The sequence below is a fragment of the Palaemon carinicauda genome, unplaced genomic scaffold, assembly GCF_036898095.1.
Source record: "Palaemon carinicauda isolate YSFRI2023 unplaced genomic scaffold, ASM3689809v2 scaffold405, whole genome shotgun sequence".
In the NCBI taxonomy this organism is placed as follows: Eukaryota; Metazoa; Arthropoda; class Malacostraca; order Decapoda; family Palaemonidae; genus Palaemon; species Palaemon carinicauda.
In genome coordinates this window covers 40,001-59,970 of record NW_027171657.1, presented here as the reverse complement: position 1 = coordinate 59,970, position 19,970 = coordinate 40,001, and the positions used below count along the sequence as shown (strand labels likewise).

The 19,970-nt window shown below is 43.8% G+C and overlaps 1 protein-coding gene across 1 annotated transcript in view; it reads right to left on the bottom strand.

Annotated features, from left to right (window-relative positions):
* The window catches only part of LOC137636844 (WD repeat-containing protein 75-like), a 50,583-nt gene extending 32,657 nt beyond the window's left edge, over positions 1–17,926 (bottom strand). The window contains exons 1-5 of the mRNA XM_068369205.1: positions 17,749–17,926; positions 14,865–14,955; positions 14,518–14,634; positions 13,671–13,874; positions 3,124–3,212 (exon numbers count right to left, since the gene is read on the bottom strand). Coding sequence (XP_068225306.1) covers positions 3,124–3,212; positions 13,671–13,874; positions 14,518–14,634; positions 14,865–14,955; positions 17,749–17,825 — 578 coding nt within the window. The 5' untranslated portion in view covers positions 17,826–17,926. The remainder of the gene's footprint in view (positions 1–3,123; positions 3,213–13,670; positions 13,875–14,517; positions 14,635–14,864; positions 14,956–17,748) is intronic.
* Between the last annotated feature and the right edge of the window lie 2,044 nt (positions 17,927–19,970).

Here is a 19,970-nt window from a genome sequence, read left to right as displayed (position 1 = left end):
TAAAACCACTAGAGCAAAGAGCTGCAATTTGTGAAAGTTTACTATGTCATGCCACTCTCTTAACAACCTGTGAACCCCTAGTAGTATATCTGGTATTGCTCTAGAGAGCAAACTTGAGAATGGGCTACTAAAATAGCTAGAAATCGCTAAATAGATGAGTGACACCAGACAGGTGGAAACGTTCTGACAATTTAACCATAAAAGAAACCCTTTCTGGTACAACTCAGGAACATAAATGGTGGTCTACCCTTAAATCTGCACTCTTTGGTGTCGATGCAACAGTTCTTCCTTTACTTAAACCAGATGGTTCAGTCACTCACTGTCCAAAAGAAAAGGCAACCCTTTTGGCTGATGTTTTTGACAGTAAACAAAGTAATGAAAAACTTGAACTTCCTCATTCCTGTTTTCCCCATTTGTTGCGTGTAAACATTCCAAAGATGCTTGCCTTTGGGTGTTATTCCAATGATTGCTTGTCAAGAGCAAAACAGAAAGCGCTAAAAGATTGAAATCAAGGATTTTTTAAAAAGAAAACTCAACAACAAGTCAAGTTTCATAGTTTTTTCATCCAATGAAAAAGAATGGTAGAATTATCCATTGAAACTCCTACTGAACGGTCTTTAAGACTACCTATTTACACGAAAGAAAATGGTCTAGTTTTCTTTTGTTCAATTGTCATCAGCTGACAACTACTTTCCTGAGGTAGATAAATTTAATGTGAATACAATAGGTTGTACAAAAGCCTCTATGCTTAGAGCTTTTCTAGAAAAATTAATACAAATGAAGAAACATAAAAAACACAATCTTGATCCTGCTACAATGCTAATTCTAGGCAAACGTATTACCTCTGTACTAGTGAGGCGTTGCATTCCAATATTTCTTTACAGTGAAAGGGAAGTGCGTCACCCAAGCCCAACTGAATTCCTGTTTTCTCTAATATAGAGTTGAAGGCATGATTGTAATCATGCATTCACGAAAAATAAAAATATTACAAATCTAAAACAATTTGTATGTTCCTAAAAACAACTGAATTCTATATACCAGAGTCAAGTCAGCTGAAAACCTTTGGGAATTCTAATTGGACAAACCCCCGATTTTTAATGTAATGAGAGAGAGAGAGAGAGAGAGAGAGAGAGAGAGAGAGAGAGAGAGAGAGAAGAGAGAGAGAGAGAGAGAGAGAGACTGTTGAATCCTTAGATAAACTTATCTCTTGCCTTGCAGCAGAGACTCGGGCTCTGGAAATAATTTGTTTTCATATGTCTCTCTTAAAATGCAAACCCTGGATAGCATACTTATAACTGCATACAATCAAGTACTGCAGGCACAAAGGTTTCTCGATAAGAAAACCAACCCTTGAGCTCTTAAGTTTAGAATGATTTCAGAGCCCAAACAGTGAAATAAACCACTTATTATAGATTCCTACCTGGCTCACACATATTTGGGGTCTAGTAAGACATTGATTAGGTCAAAGACCATTCAAAAGAGAGGAAGAGCTCGGGTGAGCCAAGAGATTACCTTGATCGTTGAGCAGCGCTCTGCGATCACCTTAAGTGAATGATGAGAGTGCGTAACGCGACACAATTGAGCTAACAAAGGACCCCAATCTGCCACAGGAATCCAAGCTGGCTCGTGTGCTTTATCCCAGTCAGAAGAGCATGAGCTGTCACAGCAGCATGATCCAGGCTCACTGTGAGCCTGGATACTTAAACGTGTCACGAGCCTCGATCACAAGGCATTGAGAGAAAGCTTTCACCTTTGGCACCACGAGCCAGAATAGTTATGAGCTTGAATTGGGTCGCAAGCCTGATCACATGCAAGCCTCTGTCACGAAACATTGAGAGATCGATTGTTTCAAGCAAACCTCTCAGGTGAAAGGATAGTTTTCACCTTTGATGCAATCAGCCACTGACACAGCTGCCAAGATCTTCTAGGTCAAGGAGCTCCAAAAAGGTGAAGCGCTCTTCCATCAGAAAAGCGAGGACACTTCTGAGCTGCCAGGGTAAATAAGATACCAGGCTAGGACAGTAGGTCAAGGCAGCGACTGCATCCACCAAAAATCCCAATGGGTCAACGAGCTCAGAGGGAGAAAAAGGCAAGCATATCTCTCAAGTGAAAGGCTAGCTTCCACTAGAGTGCACTGAAGGTGCCAAGAGGTAGCTTACAATGCTAACCTCCTGAATTGTTAAATGCGATGTGATCATTGATCAAGGAAATTTTTCAATGTTGTTATTATTCTAAAAAAATATACTTTTCCTTGTTTCCTTACCTCACTGGGATATTTTCCCTGTTGGGTCCCCTAGGCTTATAGCATCCTGCTTTTCCAACTAGGGTTGTGGCTTAGCAAGTAATAATAATAATAACAATAATAATAATGCATCATAACAGTAACAAATCCAAGAGTTCAGGGAAGTCTAAAGTCTAACTCCAAGGAGGTAAAGGTGTGCCCTGGGCCAACAGGTGTTACCCTTTAACCAACCTAAAGAGTTAATGGAGCTATGATATCAATCAAATCTCCAACTCAAGGACAATATCAACAAGACACTAATGCATCAAAATGGAAATAAAGCAAAGAGTAAGTGCCATTTGTCAAAGAAGTGGTCAACGTGGAAGGAGGCACGTCTGTCTTCAACCATGGCTGAGGTCAAAGTCAAGGAGGTATGAGTGAGTGGGGAAGATTATTTGACACCTTGTAGAAAATTTTTATAGCTGCATGCCAGCTTACGCTGATTTTCTCGCTTACATAAAAAACGAAGGTTTATATTTGTGTTGGAACAAATATATTTTAACTAAACCTTTTTTTTAAGACACGAATATTTCTGCTGAACCCGCTCACATTAACTTGAAGGAATTTTTTTTGCTTTGTTTCCTTGCCCAGATCTATTGAAAAATGGCTGAAAAATAACATTAAAAATTGAAGCATTTCCTCCTAACCACAAGCTCCCAATCATATCTAACATTACAATTAAGAAATTATGATCACATCAGCATATCAGCAGGATCCTTACCTGACGGAAATCAGTATTTTGTGTTTTCACTCTGGCCACATACCAGGTAATTTACAACTCCAACATTGTCTTTCCATCAAAAATTAAATTAATAAACTGTAAAATGGTATGAAATACTTACTTGCCCTTATCATTAGAGACCAAAGACTTCACTACAAGTTTTTTTTTCGTTAGCCACACAACAAAATCGCCAAGGGGTGACAGTGCAATCTGGAATAAGAATGACATCAATAAAAGTATTCTAAAATATGAAAATCTTACATGTTCCAGACACCAAACGCAATATCATACTTAACCCTTTTACCCCCAGGCTATTTAGAAATTTCCAACCCTTAACCCCCAGGGGGTTATTTTTTCCTAGCACATTTTGCAGTATATTTTTTTTTAAATTGCTCTAACAGCCTTAATTTTTGTCATACAGAGGTCAGGTTGATCTCAGTCTCTTGGAAAATGCCTGAATTTTCTCTAAAATTATCAAAAATATGAAAAAAATGACAAATTCGAAGATAATTTGTATTTTTCCTAACCATACAAACCTTAGCTATTTACAAAGGGTTATTACTTTTAGCGTAGCTGAAATGGCGAGCCATTAGAATTTAACGAGGGTGTATTACCCCCCGCGCTAGTTAGCGGGGGGGTAGGGGAGTGGTAGCTAGCTACCCCTCCTCCCCCTCACACACACGTGAATACTCACTTTCACTTAGAGGTAGGACTTGTCTTGGGGGACAGGGCTGGCGGGCAAATATGTGTAAATAGCTAAGGTTTGTATGGTTAGGAAAAATACAAATTATCTTCGAATTTGTCATTTGTTCCGTAACCGAAATACAAACCACGCTATTTACAAAGGGTGACTTATCCCTTAGGAAGGATGGAAAGTCCCCAGCCATACTGGCTTTGGCTTTACCCGGGGACTCAGAATCCGAGTGAGTCGCACTCGAGAAAAGGAGTCCCTGCACCTCACAAGTTCCTTGCTCCGCAAGGAACCATGTGGCCTACGTAAGCTTGTGTGTGAAGGAAGAAGTGTGACCCGTCTTAGGCAGTTGACCTGGAGTTCCAGAAGGAACTCTGGGTTAGGACGTTCCCAATACCACCTCGTCAGGGTATGGGGGACGCGACAGTATTGACTCAATACTCGGAACACAAGGAAGCATGGTTTACCTGCAGAGGTTCGAGGTCAGCTATGCAGAGACCGGGATGCTGCTTCCCCGTAGAGGGGATGATGAAGAAAGAAGTAAGGGCCAGACATACTTCTTTCGTTCATGCAGACTAAAACCTGATAACAATGCCCTCAACCTTCTGCTACCTGTCCAAAAAGGAGCCTGAGGTTAGACCAGCTGTTGTGTAGCCACCACAGAGCGATAGAAAACGTATCGAGACTCCTGTGGGTCACGCCCTGCAGGAAGCGGGCTGCGAAGGTCATCAGACGCTTCCAGACTCCAGCTTGTAGCACCTGCGTCACAGAGTAGTATTACTCGAAGGCGAGGACGTTGCGATGTATCCAACATCGTGCTGTAGGGCGACGTGACGGGGGAGGGTTTGAAGACAGGTCGAGATGAATGTACTCGAGTCCGGGCTGAAGAGGTATACTGGTGACTCTCCCCCCATGTCCTCCATGTGTTCCCAAATCGGCTGCAACTGAGGCCAAACTGCAGCTGTTCCCAGCGCTAACCTCTCGATTCCTTACTGGCAAGAAAGAGAAGGTCTTGGGACATAACACACAGAATGGAGACTCGAAATCTTGAATGAATCGGACCGAAGGGTCGGGACCCTCAGATTCTGAGTCTAGCCAACAACTCAGGAGCGAGCCTGAATGTTGCCTTCCCCTCTTCCTTAAAAAGGGGGGAGTAGTAAGAGACCAAGAAGATTGCTTACACACTGGCCGTGGCCAGAGTGAGCAGAAGACCCAAGGCGGAATACAATCCGAGGCCTGTCGTAAAAGGGTCTTGAGAAGATCTCTTAAAGGACTAAAAGTCCGAGCCATGCTCCAAGTTGGAGGTCTTCCTCCGACTAGGGCAGGGACGATCGTAGCTTCGCATGAGCGAGGATAGATCCAGCGGGCAGGAAAAAGTTATTCCTTTAAGCCTGAAGGTCAGGGAAAGGCTGAGCGACAGGCTTCATTGCCGAGAGCGGAAAGGAGCTTCCTCCCGCCGAAAGGCAATAAGACCGTTATTGCTGGAGAAGAGGCCTCACGGGAAGAGGTATATCTCCCACGGCACCCACCACCTTAGACTCTTCACTTTGCCTGGGAGACCCCTGTGGATGACTATCGCAGATGACGCGACCTCCGTACCGCGACTGTAGCGGGTTGTCTCTTCTAGAGGAGGAAGCGTAGTGTCTCCAGGCATGAAGCCGAAGCGATGCCCCGGTTCGGGAGAGATGTCGCAGTGTGGTTGCTTGAGTAGTCTGCGCCGTGGGAGACGCTCTCCCGGGAGTTCCGTCAGGGGAAGCAGAGGGTCCAGAAACCGTTCTGCGCATAGTCCCAGTGGAGCTCTCCCATTGAAAGGTTGACAGACAACCTGGTTTTGTTGAGACCCATTGTCCGCAGACAAAAAGGAGGGAAGACGCAGGCGTCGAATTTGTCCCACCATCACCGGAATGCATCTTGCCAGAGTCTCGGGGTCTGAGACTGGGGGTAAGACTAGTGGAAGCTTGAGGTTCCAAGGTGTTGCGATCAGGTCCCCCAGACCAGCACTTGCTGGTTACCCAAGGTCAAAGACCCCTAGGTACACTCTCTCTATGAGGCTCTGCTCGGATAGTCTGAGAGAGACATTCCCCTGCCTGGAATGAGAGAGCCGATGGTGGAATTGAGAGAATCTCAATCATCCCGGTATCTCTACTACAAGATGTGAAGGTGTGAAAATGCGTCCCCTGCTGGTTAGGATGAAGTCGACGCGCAACGGGGCGACTTGGCAGGAGCTGTAGGATCTGAAGAGGGGCCAGACTAAGGCCCTTAAGCCTGCCTGAATGATGGAGAGGTATCCTTCAGGTCTTGACCATAGGCCTGGACCGGAACATGGCCCCCCCCCCCCCTTTCCTTTGACGAGTCCGAGAACCGCATCAAGAATGTGGGGAAAGGACGAGAATATCCACTACCATCAAGAGGCTCCATAGGTCAACACCCATTGCAGGTCTAATAGTTCCGCTGGTCCCATAGGGCCAGGGAGTCCGGTTAAACATTGCCTGAAGCCACCGGGACTTGGATCGCCCCACATGGAACTTATCCTGAGGCGACCGTTCGGACTATAGACGGGTCAATGAGGAAAGAAGAACTAGGAAACGTTTCAAGGTAGGGCTGAAAGCTCTGCTTGACTGAGAACAGGTACTGCGACTCTCCTCAGTCTTGCCACAGTCAACCGAAAAGAAGGCTCGGAGGATGCGGTAACAGAATCTGGCGTCCCCAGGTGGTCACCCATCCAAGTACCGACGTTGCTTAACCTCGCTGGACGGACGAGAAGCGGGGTTTCCAATGTGGTAAGGCGGTTGACTCAAAATCATGGCCAGATACTCCAGATGTTGAGGCAGAGGAAGAGAAGGCTCCAAGCAAAATACCATGAGCCCACACTCATGGTCACATTCCGGAAGCTAGTCCCGGCGCTGAAGAAGGTCGAAACCCGAGCCTACCGGAGTTGACCAGCCCTCCAAACAGCAGAGGAGGCGGAAGCCTGCACCTGAGCGGCCAAGAGGAAGGCAGGGAGAGTTCTCTGGGGAAACAAACCTGCTATGCCACGGCGGGATAGCCACACTGCATCATAAGCAGGAATACTTGCAGTCTAGGCTGAATTCGACGAGCACCCTGGAAGATGGATGGAATGGAAACTGAAAGTACCCGTCCTTCCGATCCAGGGTTAAAGGAGTCCTGTCGCCTCGTTACCAGTCTGATCAATTCTGCTGGTCTACGCTGGCCGAAGTTTGTTCGACAAACTTGATCAGGACTGAGAGGTCGACTATGGACATCCCCTCTCAGATCCTTCCTTACAAGAAAGGATCGACTGAGGGGACCGGGGGTGAAGCCGTCGATGATCCTAAGGAAGACCTTCGCCTAAGGTATGGATCATTCTGCCCAACCGGGCAACTCTGCTGACGCTATGGCATAGAGGTTCAGAGACACTGAATTCGCTGACAGAGACAGCAGGCGCGATATCCTTGGCTACTCACAGAGATTGTGCGGGAATGGGCATCGGGAAGCTGTCATTCGGATGAGTAACCTTAAGCATCCTCCCAGCGAAAAAACCTGCAATCCTAGAGTTCGTGAACTCCTTTTAGGCCTATGCCCCCCCGGGGGAATCTCCCGTGCCATCTGTTCCTGACAGGAGGAAACTGCAATTGGACACCTTGTCCCAGTTGTCGTAGCCGATAACTTAGGCCGACGTGGTTGAAAGAAAAGGGCGCTGGAGCCCTGCAGAGTCTGGAAGAAAGCGCCTTGGAGGAGTGAAACCGGAAGTCGATTTACTCCGCACAGCAGCTGTCTAAGTCTCTGTCCTTGGGCACAGACAAAACTCTTCTCAAGGATGGAAGGGTGTCTGAGGTCGTCGACCTCCACAGATGAGACACCCGAAGGAAGCCTTCAGTCAGCGCGTCCAGATGGTACAACATCGAGCTTGTCCGCAAGTAGATACTTAACGACGAAAGGCCAAGGTGTCTGAGCTCGAGAGGAGGAAAGTACCCTTGATCTTCCTGTAGCTTCCTTGAACCAAACCTCGGGCCGTAACCGAGGAGGGAAAGAACCTGGTAAGCTCCCAGAGGAAGAGGTAAGCAGTCACCCCTTGTCCGATGGAGAAATCTTGAACGGAAAGCCCCCCCGCCAAAAATCCTTCCAGGGCAGGAGAAGGAGAGAGTACTCGTACAGGAGAGGGGACCCTCGAGACCGACCTCTTGGGAACCAACTTCGCCCTGGGGGAAGTCACCACGAAGTCCACTCCTCTCTTTCTCTTCAGCGTAGGAGAGACAGCCGCTGGTTTGTTACCCTGGCCGGCGAGTACTGGTTTCATAACCCTCATTAACGCCCGTGCCAGCGGACCAAACCATGTCTGCTGCTCCAAGGACACAGAGTCCGAAATCCTCGCTAAGGTGAAAGGGATCGGGCGATCCTTTGGAGTGGACCCGACGGTACCTGCCTGAAAAGAAGGTGGGGAAGAATGCTGTACTGACCTGTCTTCGTCCTGCACTACCAACCTGTGCTTGGATGGAGGTGATCCTGAGTGCCGTCTAGGAGCACGCGTCCCTGCTGCTACCACCGGCTGTGGAATTCGCCGCAAAACTATGGTCGCGCGAGGGCGAACGGTTGAGCAAAGGCGAACAGTCGCGCAAAGGCGAATGGTCGCGCGGGCGCGCAGGCAAGCGATCGCGCGGGCAAGCGATCGCGCGGGCGCGCAGGCGAGCGATCACGTGGGCGCGCAGGCGAGCGATCGCGCAGGCGAGTGGGCAGGTAAATGAACACGTGTCCGAGGCGACGAACGCAAGCGATGGCGTGACGGCGAGGGATCGTGCTGCCGCGTAGGTGAAGAAGATCGCTGGCGATAATGACCGCGTGATGGTAAGCGATGGCGAGCAGCATGTGTAGGTGAATGATCGCGTGAAAGGGTGCGATGGTGATCAGCATCCGCAGGAGGGCGATCGTTCAGGGTTGTGCGATGAGGAGCAGCATGCGTAAGCGGGCAATCGTGCAGGGTTGTGCGATGGCGAGCAGCATGCGCAGGTGAATGATCGCGTGAAAAGGTGCGATGGTGATCAGCATCCGCAGGAGGGCGATCGTTCAGGGTTGTGCGATGAGGAGCAGCATGCGTAAGCGGGCAATCGTGCAGGGTTGTGCGATGGCGAGCAGCATGCGCAGGTGAATGATCGCGTGAAAAGGTGCGATGGTGATCAGCATCCGCAGGAGGGCGATCGTTCAGGGTTGTGCGATGAGGAGCAGCATGCGTAAGCGGGCAATCGTGCAGGGTTGTGCGATGGCGAGCAGCATGCGCAGGTGAATGATCGCGTGAAAGGGTGCGATGGTGATCAGCATCCGCAGGAGGGCGATCGTTCAGGGTTGTGCGATGAGGAGCAGCATGCATAAGCGGGCGATCGTGCAGGGTTGTGCGATGGCGAGCAGCATGCGCAGGTGAATGATCGCGTGAAAGGGTGCGATGGTGATCAGCATCCGCAGGAGGGCGATCGTTCAGGGTTGTGCGATGAGCAGCAGCATTCGTAATCAGCATCTGCAGTTGAGGGTCGCGCGATGGCGATCAGCATCCGCAGTTGAGGGTCGCGCGATGGCGATCAGCATCCGCAGTTGAGGGTCGCGCGATGGTGATCAGCATCCGCAGTTGAGGGTCGCGCGATGGTGATCAGCATCCGCAGTTGAGGGTCGCGCGATGGTGATCAGCATCCGCAGTTGAGGGTCGCGCGATGGCGATCAGCATGCGCAGGTGAGCTAGTAGCTGGCGAACCATGTTCCTTCAGAAGTGTTGGAGAACGTTGGCGTGCCAGCTGTAACACACGTGGGCGATCCGGAGATCGCTGGCGAGCTGATGATCGCTGGCGAGCTGATGATCGCTGACGAGCTGATGATCGCTGACGAGCAGAAGGCTACGCGTGGAAGCCTGCGCAAAGAAGAAGTCCTTGACCCCGACCTGAACCGAAGTTCTAGATCGCGAGGGCGAACGTGGGCGCACAGGGCACGTAACAGGAACCGCAGGGAAGATCATCTTGAAAGCGCTGACGAACAGGAGAGCGCTGATGAGCAGAAGGGCGTGCAGGGAAACCCTGACACGCAAGGGAAGAACCCCCGTGGGGGCAACCCTTTGTCCCGAAGGAATCGTTGTCCGCCGGGAGACTGATGTCCGTCGGAAGACCGCTGTCCGTCGGGCAGACCGTTGTTCGTCGGGAAGACCGTTGCCCGTCGGAAGACGAGATCAGACTGCTGTCCATCTGCACCAAGGCGGAAGATCGAGAAAAAAAGGAGTGTAGGCTGCAAACGGAGATCCAAAAGGGCGCCTCAAGCACCCTTATAGGGAGATGAGAGGCCCTTACGACGAGGCGGACGGAGGGCCTTACGGCGAGGGAGGCCAACAGCAACAGAAGAAACCTCCGAAGAGGAGTCTCTATGAGTGTACTCTCTCGCGAACGAAAGAGAAACACTTCGAGGAAGAGACTGGTCAGCCAGTGACCTAAAAGGAGCAATCCTCCGAAGAGGAGCTCCTGCAGTTGCCCAGCCCCTTGAGCGAAACTGCAGGTGCGACCGCTCAGCACCAAGAGCATAGTCGCACGAAAAAAAAAAAGGCAAGAGAAGAACCCCCAAAAGGGGAAAAACTCAAGCCTGGACAGGAAAAACTTCCCTCGGAAGGAAAGTTATCCGCCCAAGGAGGCAAGCCTCCTGACTGTTCTAAAATGAACTGGAGAGCTGTCCGTCGACACGGGAGTACTACCAGTAGAAGGAGACACGCCCCTGACGAAAATACAAGGGGGGAGGCAGCAACAGCCGAATCCCCAGGACTCAACCAGACAGCTCACACCGTTGCTATATTACAGAAACGAACTAGATCGGTAACTGTAAAAAAATAAAACAAATAATATTAGTACACATTCATTCCCCCGGGAAGGCTCCGAAGAGGAATCCCGAGGGAAAGGAACAAGAATTACACAACAGGCACGTGCCCTCACAACCACTTACACTCGCGGAAGGAGAGCTGTAACCAAAACAGAATTATAACAATTATAATTATGTAACTATGTAATTATGTAATTAAAAAAATGAATGAACACTAAAGAAAGAACGAAAACCCGGAAAGGAATCGTTCTACAAGCTGAAAAAAAACAACTACAATTAGATTCATAACTAATTGATACAAACGTACGCGTAGCAACCCCCCACACGGAAAGGAAGCTAGGCTACAAGGGCGTAGTAACACGTAGTAAAAGGGTGAACGACCTCAAGAGAGAGAGAGAGAGAGAGAAAGACATAAGTCAAACTCGATCGCCACCCATAAAATACGCCGTGGTGGCCTAACTGCCGAGGCCTCCACGTAGATATCGTACACTACACACACATCTGAAAAGGAAACTTACTTATTTCTATACTCAAATATATATACAAACATGAAAACATGTTTACATATATATTGAGTAAAAGAAAAGTAAGCGATTAAGTAAAGACAAAACAGACAATGGCTGCCAAGCGAGGACCAAGACAGAGACGTCTGTCACAGTCCGAGCCAAAAGTGAAAGTGAGTATTCACGTGTGTGTGAGGGGGAGGAGGGGTAGCTAGCTACCACTCCCCTACCCCCCCGCTAACTAGCGCGGGGGGTAATACACCCTCGTTAAATTCTAATGGCTCGCCATTTCAGCTACGCTAAAAGTAATAACCCTTTGTAAATAGCGTGGTTTGTATTTCGGTTACGGAACAAATATTTTTTATAGCATTTTTTTACAAGGACGTACCGGAACGTCCATGGGGGTAAAGGGATGGCTTTTGTGAAACGTACCAGTACGTCCTTTGGGGGTAAAAGGGTTAATATGTTTTGGTTTCAAACACCAAGTATTTCTTGTTTCCTGAAACTATAGTAGTACCTTAGTCTACAACTTTAATTTGTTCTGGGAGCTCGCAACCTATAATGCTCGTATTCTAAAACAATTTTTCCCATGAGAAATAAAGGAAATTTGCTTCATTCATTCTACAAATCAAACAGCTCCAAGTGTATCTCTCAGAGAATCTATGAGCCTTCAAGAAAGCAACAACTGAATACCATGTGAAGGTCAAACAAAAAGGCTTTGGTGACCCACATTTTGTTTTTGAAATACAGGTCAATTAGTTTCTTGGTCCTGAGGTCCATAGGTAACTTTTGTAGAACCTCCCACTCCAAGCCTTATCAGATACAGACAATGAACCTGCCAATCCTCCAAACTTAGAAAACTACCTAATGGAGAGGTTCAAATTTATCAAGATTCAGTTCATGCCGCCCTATTATTATTATTACTATCCAAGCTACAACCCTAATTGGAAAAGCAAGATGCTATAAGCCCAGGGGCTCCAATAGGGAAAAATAGCTCAGTGAGGAAAGGAAATAAGGAAATAAATAACTGAAGAGAACAAATTAACAATAAATCATTCTAAAAAAAGTAATGTCAAAAGAGATGTCATATATAAACTATTAACAACGTCAAAAACAAATATGTCATATATAAACTATAAAAAGACTCATGTCCGCCTGGTCAACAAAAATACCACTTCAATACTCCAGCCCATGGATCAGCTCGTGATCTCAAATTACAAAAAGCTTCATGCAAAAGCATTGGTCCAACTATGCTTGGAGGTCAGTGAAGAGACCTACCTCACCTTCTGAGAGTATTGAAATGAACATTTCTATATTTTCAATTGCTACAAAACCATTGACATAGCTTGGGAAGGGCCACCATCAGAACCCTCAATAATCATGCTTGGAAGAAACTGTGGTCTGAATACATTCCTGAAAGTAATTTGGAGGGATTGGAACCTATGCAGAAGGAAGTTGATGATGAAATTGTGCCTTGGGAAAGACACTGGGATTGGATGTGGACTAGGACATCAACAATCTTCTTGAGGAACATTGGGGTTGCATAAGGTGTAGCATCAAGAGAATGGAAAGGAGATTTAATCTCACGAAGGAGCGACAAACTGGCCAACCTTTCACTTCAAATGAAGTTATGAAATGCTAAAAACGCAGTAGGGTAAACCCTCCAATTTCTTTTTTTTTAGAAATATATCACCCAGATAAGGCTTCAGTAGACTGAGCAACAAATTAATTTGCATTCCAATAATGCAATGTTTCACTTCAATGCTATTTAAGAGAAAAAAAAAAAGGCAAAAGCAGTTGTCTCTAGATAGGTTCCTTGCGAAAGTTTAATGTAAGTGTAAAAAAAGACAAATGAGGCCCACAAAGCAGAAATTAAAGGATTTAGTTTGTGATAGTGAAAGTCATTCAAAAGAGAGAACTTATATTTTAACAGAAGTTCTCAAGGAAGGAGATTCTCCTTCCATGCATTAACCCCCTCCTCCATCATCGGCCTTACGACAGCAACGACTCTACTCAAAGGTAAAGTGCGAGTTAACCCCCTTTTACCCCCAGGCTATTTGGAGATTTCCAACCCTTAACTCCCAAGGGGTTATATTTTTCCCAGCACATTTTGCAGTATATTTTTTTTAAATTGCTCTAACAGCCTTAATTTTTGTCATAGAGAGGTCAGGTTAGTCTCATTCTCTTGGAAAATGCCTGAATTTTCTCCAAATATCAAAAATATGAAAAAAAAAAATTTTAAAGCATTTTTTTGCAAGGACGTACCGGTACGTCCATGGTCGTAAAGGGATGGCTTTTGTGAAACGTACCAGTACGTCCTTTGGGGGTAAAAGGGTTAACATGTCAATTATTTCCATTTTTCTTGTGAATTGTTACTTCATATCCACACCTGATGTTAGGGGTTATAATTTGTACAATAATTACCATTAAAAAACATCCAAGCATTAGTGTATATATGGAGGTGTAGAACAAATCAAGTTAATTTCCCTTAACATGGGAAAAATTGCTTTAGGATACAAGCATTTTAGGTTGCGAGTTTGCTAATACACACTTCAGCAAAACATTTAAAAACCAAACAATCAAAATAAAACCCACAAACTACTGCATAAAAGAATAACCATTCTAAACTATACATACCTTGCCATGACCAAGCTTGACATTCAATTCCACTGAGGAGCGAGTTAGTGTTTTCAAGGTAGATTCTGAATGGTAAATGAGGAGTTTGGTTTCTTCTTCATCCTCTTCCACGATACCAAACGCTACTACACTCAGATTCCCACAAGAGAGGAAATTCACTACCTTACATTTCTTCTCTGTATCACGCTCTATCACATTACATTCCTGAAAGATAAAACAATGAATATACATCATCATCAGTATTATAATCTCCTCCTACTCCTATTGACACAAAGGGCCTCGGTTTGATTTCGCCAGACGTCTCTATCTTGAGCTTTTAAATCAATACTTCTCCATTCATCATCTCCACAAGACACTACTGTAGAAGAATTGGAAGATCCAGGCATACATGGTGGAGGACTATGAAATATACAATTATTGCAAATTAATTATAGCACAGAGAATTTCTGAAAGTAAATGTATTATTTTAATACTTGTCCAAACAATAATTGTATTATACATCTTAATAGTTGACAAACTAAAAATCATAGGACCAAACTAGTTCCATTAGCACAAGGTCACTCTAGCAATGGAACAAACACCAAACAGGAATGCTATCTAACAGGAACAAGAATGTGGGTGTCTGCAGGTACGCAGAGAAACCTGTCACACAGCTAATTATTGATAAACGATTGTAAGTCGTTTCTTTTTTGTCTTAAATGCCTTTTCCATAAAATGTACTGTAATTAAAGGATATTACAACCATTTTCCTTGAGCAACTAATATTATGAAAAACTATTAGAGGAGCTTTTTGGCAGACTGCCAAAATCTCTGAAAATTTTACAAATTTGCAGATGCAAGAACTTACCTCAACTAACGGGCTTCCCTTTACGTCTCTCTGAAGGTTCCAATGGCATAATTTCCCCGTTTCATCACAAGATATAAAGTTATCTTCAACACCTTCTAATAATGCCAAGCCAACAATCTACAAAAAAGAAAAAAAGGCAAGAGATTCTTCATTATCTGAGTTTGAGAGCTGCTAACCACAAGATTAGGTAAATGTAAACTTCGGATCCTCATTAAAAAGTAAATACCGTATTGTAATCTCATTTCTAAAACTCATAATTTTAAGAAACCATCAGTCATATATTACATACAAACATAACTGAAAATTAGACTAAAACCTTCTTTTTTAAGTTATAAAAATAGCAATACCTCATGTTTGTGTCCTTTAAGAATTTTCACAAGACTACCACTTGACGTGTTGAATACTCTTATGGTGGATTCCAATACTGCCAACAAATACCTGAGAGAAACAATTTATAAGTTAAAATTCACACTTAACAAAATACAATTTTTATTATCTTTATATATAAATAACACTCCCCTCTGATGGTCCAGCACTTTGCTGCAGTAGAGGGGCTTGAGTGTCTCAATGATGGGCTGGGCAATGGCGGTGGGGTAGTTTATCCACCCTGGCAGGCTCAACCATACCGCTAAGGCCAGTTCTGAGAGACCAGACCAAGACTGGACCCCTATAGGCCTCCTACTTTATTTCAGATAGGCAAAGGCTAGGAGAAGGAAAACTCCAAAATCAAACCAAACCAAACCAAACAAGACCCCAACGGTGGAGCTTCCCAGCACCGGCGGAAGAGGGCAATGCCTATCGGGCAGGCAACAAGGCGGGCCTTGACATAACAAGGACCCGGCAGCCCGATGCAACCAACATCGGAGAAGCCGCCTGTCTCATATGTCTTGAGCCGCGGTGAAAACGATGTGGGCCAAGTGTGTGTGCGTGGCCGTTGCAAAGCCACGACCACCCAAAACAATACACCCAGCTACTGGCATTCTGTCGTTTCCTCCACCCTTCTGATAGGAGGCTGATGGCTAACGACAGAACCCAATACTCGGACACAAGTGGGCGCCGACGACGACGATAACTAACACTGCTAAATTAAGAACTGTAATCTTCTATTTATTAAACCACATCCTGTATGCCACAGTTCGATACTGTACAAAGCCTTTACAGGAGGTATTTTCAACTTAAATAGAGAGCCAAACACATTTGAATCATTCAATATACCTAACCTAACCGCACGAATTTTGTTTTGTACCCTGAGTATTTTTTCGTAATATGAGGTGTAAAAATCTTCGTATGTCATTTCGTAAAACTAGTTCTTCATATACAGAAATTTTCGTATCTAAAGGTTTCACTGATATTGTAATCTCCAGTCAGAACTACTTTTTGGGACATGTAACTTTCTCTTGGCCAGTCTCATATCTATAAGTTTCCATACATGATCCACCCATTTTAATACTCGCTCCTCCCTCAACTACATCACACATTTGAAACAGTTCCTCATTGATATGTATTTAACCCTTTTAACCACAGGCTATTTGGAACTTTCCAACCCTTAACCCCCAGGGGTTATTTTTTTTCAAGCACATTTTGCAGTATATTTTTTTTAAATTGCTCTAACAGCCTTAATTTTTATCATAGAGAGGTCAGCTTGGTCTCATTCTCTTGGAAAATGCCTGAAGTTTCTCAAAAAATTATCAAAAATATGCAAAAAAAAAAATGTAAATAGCAGTTTTTTGCAAGGACGTACCGGTAAGTCCATGGGGGTAAAGGGATTAGTTTTGTGAAAAGTACCAGTACGTCCTCTGGGGGTAAAAGGGTTAAGAAAACCATCCATATTATCAACATCCCAAAGAGGTGGCAATTACCATTTTAGAGGCAATAGAGGTAACTGCTGTGTTTATAGGTGTTTTTAATGGTTTTGATTCTGTTAATCACATGAAATTTGTAATTTTCAAGTAATATGGCCAGGTTAAATGATGATATATGGCTAAAAACCAGTTTCACGAGAAAAGGCAATTAGGAAACTAACTAAGGGTTGTGACTCAGTCTTAGGGTAAGCTTGGAATAGAGCGATTTAAGGAGGGTCGCAGGCTCAGTTGGTAAGTAGGTAAGGATACAGCTCCTAGGTTAGGTTAGGTAGGGAACTTCTCATTTGGTGGTGCTTCTATTTTTGTTTCCTGGGGTGTATGTATGATAGCGGCCACCTGTGAATACGGCGATTTAAGGAGGGTCGTCGGCTGGGTTGGTAAGTAAGTAAGGATACAGTTCCTAGGTTAGGTTAGGTAGGGAACTTCTCATTTGGTGGTGCTCCCGTGTTTGTTTCCTGGGGTGTATGTATGATAGCGGCCACCTGTGAATACGGCGATTTAAGGAGGGTCGCAGGCTCAGTTGGTAAGTAGGTAAGGATACGGCTCCTAGATTAGGTTAGGTAGGGAACTTCTCATTTGGTGGTGCTCCCGTGTTTGTTTCCTGGGGTGTATGTATGATAGCGGCCACCTGTATCATATGACGACTGACTAAGAATACAGCTGCTTAAGGGGGGTCGCAGGGGGCTAGGTAAGTAGGTAAGGACACGCTTGTAGGTTAGGTTAGGTTAGGTGGGGATGTTCAGGTTAGTTAGTGTTCATTTTCTATAAATGCGGGAGAATGACGTACAAAGTTTTCTGTTTCCTTTTTAAAATATAGTTTTTCAAGTCATAAATTCTGGAATTTTAAAAAATCTATTTGAAAAATATGGACTTCACCCCATTAATTTCACCCAAATTGCTAAAAGGGCAAAAATTTGAGAAAATACAATGATTTTATCATTTGTACGAGTACATGCTGGGGAATCATAACATTAAGCTTAAGAAATACGTAAGAAATTAAATAAAAATAAAAATAAATAAAACAAGATATGGGCTATTATAAATCATACAGCATACTGTATAAAAATAAACCAGTGAAATACAATTAATATTGCTAAAAAGGAAAAAATTTGAGAAAATACAATGATTTTATCATTTGTACGAGAACATGCTGGGGAATCATTACATTAGAAATTAAAGAAATATAAATAAATAAATAAAACAAGATGTGGTCTATCATAAATCATACTGTAATAAAAATAAACTAGTAAAATACAATTAATACATTATTTAAGCAATAAACCATTGTTTCCATCTGCGTATGACTTCGCCATGAGTTGAAGTCAACCACGGCAAAGCAAACTCACGCGTATAATTACTAATAACTTACTTTGAACTCGAGCTAATTAAGGGCTTGCACTGCAGTAAAGGACCCCAATAATATACTACACGCGAATCCTCCTCCATTGTTAAAAATATTAAATTAATACACAATTTATACACGTTACAAATACAACATTTTGGTCGAGCAGCGAGACGATCACGCTTTGCTGTATGTCTTTAGTAATCAGAGGTATTCTCTTTGTAACGGCACATCTTAAATTATTCTTCCCTCTACCTGTGTAGGTACCTGATATCTTTGTCGTTGTCGTTGTCTTTATTGTTGTTGTCTCTGTCTTTGTTGTTGTCTTTGTCATTGTCTTTGTCGTTGTCGTTGTTGTTGTCTCTGTCTTTGTTGTTGTCTTTGTCATTGCCTTTTGTCGTTGTTGTTGTTGTTGTCTTTGTCGTTTTCGTTGTCTTTTCTTTGTTTTTGTCGTTGTACTTGCCGTTGTCTTTGTCTTTGGCGTGTCTTTGTCGTTTGTTGTTGTTGTTGTCCTTTGTCTTTGTCCCTGTCTTTGTGGTTTTTTGTTGTCTTTTCTTTGTCTTTGTCTTTTCTTTGTTTTGGTCGTTGTACTTGCCATTGTCTTTGTCTTTGGCGTTGTCTTTGTCTTTGGCGTTGTCTTTGTCTTTGGCGTTGTCTTTGTCGTAGTTGTTGTTGTTGTTGTTGTTGTCTTTGCCTTTGTCTTTGTCGCTGTCTTTGTTGTTTTCGTTGTCTTTTTCTTCGTCTTTGTCTTTTCTTGGTTTTTGTCGTTGTACTTGTCGATGTCTTTGTCTTTGTCGTTATCTTTGTCGTTGTCTTTGTCATTGTTATTATTATTATTATTATTAGCAATCTCTTATATATGGCCCCTTTTTTTGCATTTATTTTAGGATTTTTCCAACATGAAACTCACTATTATAATATTCTTGTGATATAATAATTCACATTATCCCAAAAATAAGAGCCATGAATTTTTTATGCTGTTTCTTATTGTTGCATTAGAAGTTTACAATCCAAAAGTCTATTTTCCACATCAAATCTAATCATTCTACAATATTTTTTTCTATTTTCTCATACTCCCTACATATGTGGGCTATACACTTCCTTAATTTCTAAGTAAGCCCTACAGTTTCATGCAAGTCATCTTCCAGACTGGGGTTTGAGTCCCGCTCAAACTCGTTAGTTCATTTGGTCACTGCAACCTCACTATCCTTCTGAAACTAAGGATGGGGGGTTTTGAGGGAGCCTATAGGTCTATCTGTTGAGTCATCAGCAGCCATTGCCTAGCCCTCCTTGGTCCTAGCTTGTGTGGAGAGGGGGATTGGTCGCTGATCATATGAATATATGGTCAGTCTCTAGGGCATTGTCCTGCTCGATAGGGCAATGTCACTATCTCTAGCCTCTGGCATTCATGAGCGACCTTTAAATCTGTAATGTATATTTTTTTATGCATAAATCTTTATTTTCCGCCAGACATTTATTTAGAAAAATTCTTGCCATATAAAAAATCATTGAAAATTAAACTTTTCCTGGCTAGTACAGTGGTAACGTGTTCGCCTAGCATTTACATGGCAGCAGATTGATCCCAGCCGGGACAGTGAGTTTAAGTTGTTTACTGGGAGGCCACTGCTGTGGTTGGGCTAGCCCGCCTGCCGTTCTGGTGAGCATCTATTCTGATGAAACTGGAGCCTTTTTTCAAACGTTAATTATTATTATTATTATTATTATTATTATTATTATTATTATAATTATTATTATTATTAATTATTATTATTATTAGCTAAGCTACAACCCTAGTAATAAAAGCAAGATGCTATAAGCCTAAGGGCTCCAACAAAAAAATGATAGGCCACAGAAAATGAAATAAGGAAATAAACAAACTACAAGAGAAGTAATGAACAATTAAAACAAAATATTTTAAAGGACTACAATATCATGAAGGGTAAAATTCTTATAACAAACAATACCAGGATGTTCTTGCTTCTTTGGGTTTGCACTTCCTACTCCATAAGGATTTCGCAATGCTCGGAAAGTGCTGTTTTCGTTCGTACAGGATAGGCCTATTCTTGGCTTTCCTACTTTTCACATTGTACTAAGTTGTTGGTACAGTTGGCTCCATTGATTCTGGTACAATTCACGGAAAGATAAGCAAACATCTAGCAACTGTATATTATAACAGATAACGCTGTGTCAAGCAAATATTAAACCGTTGGCAACGGTGTCTGTAAAACAAAATCATTGGGTTTATAAAA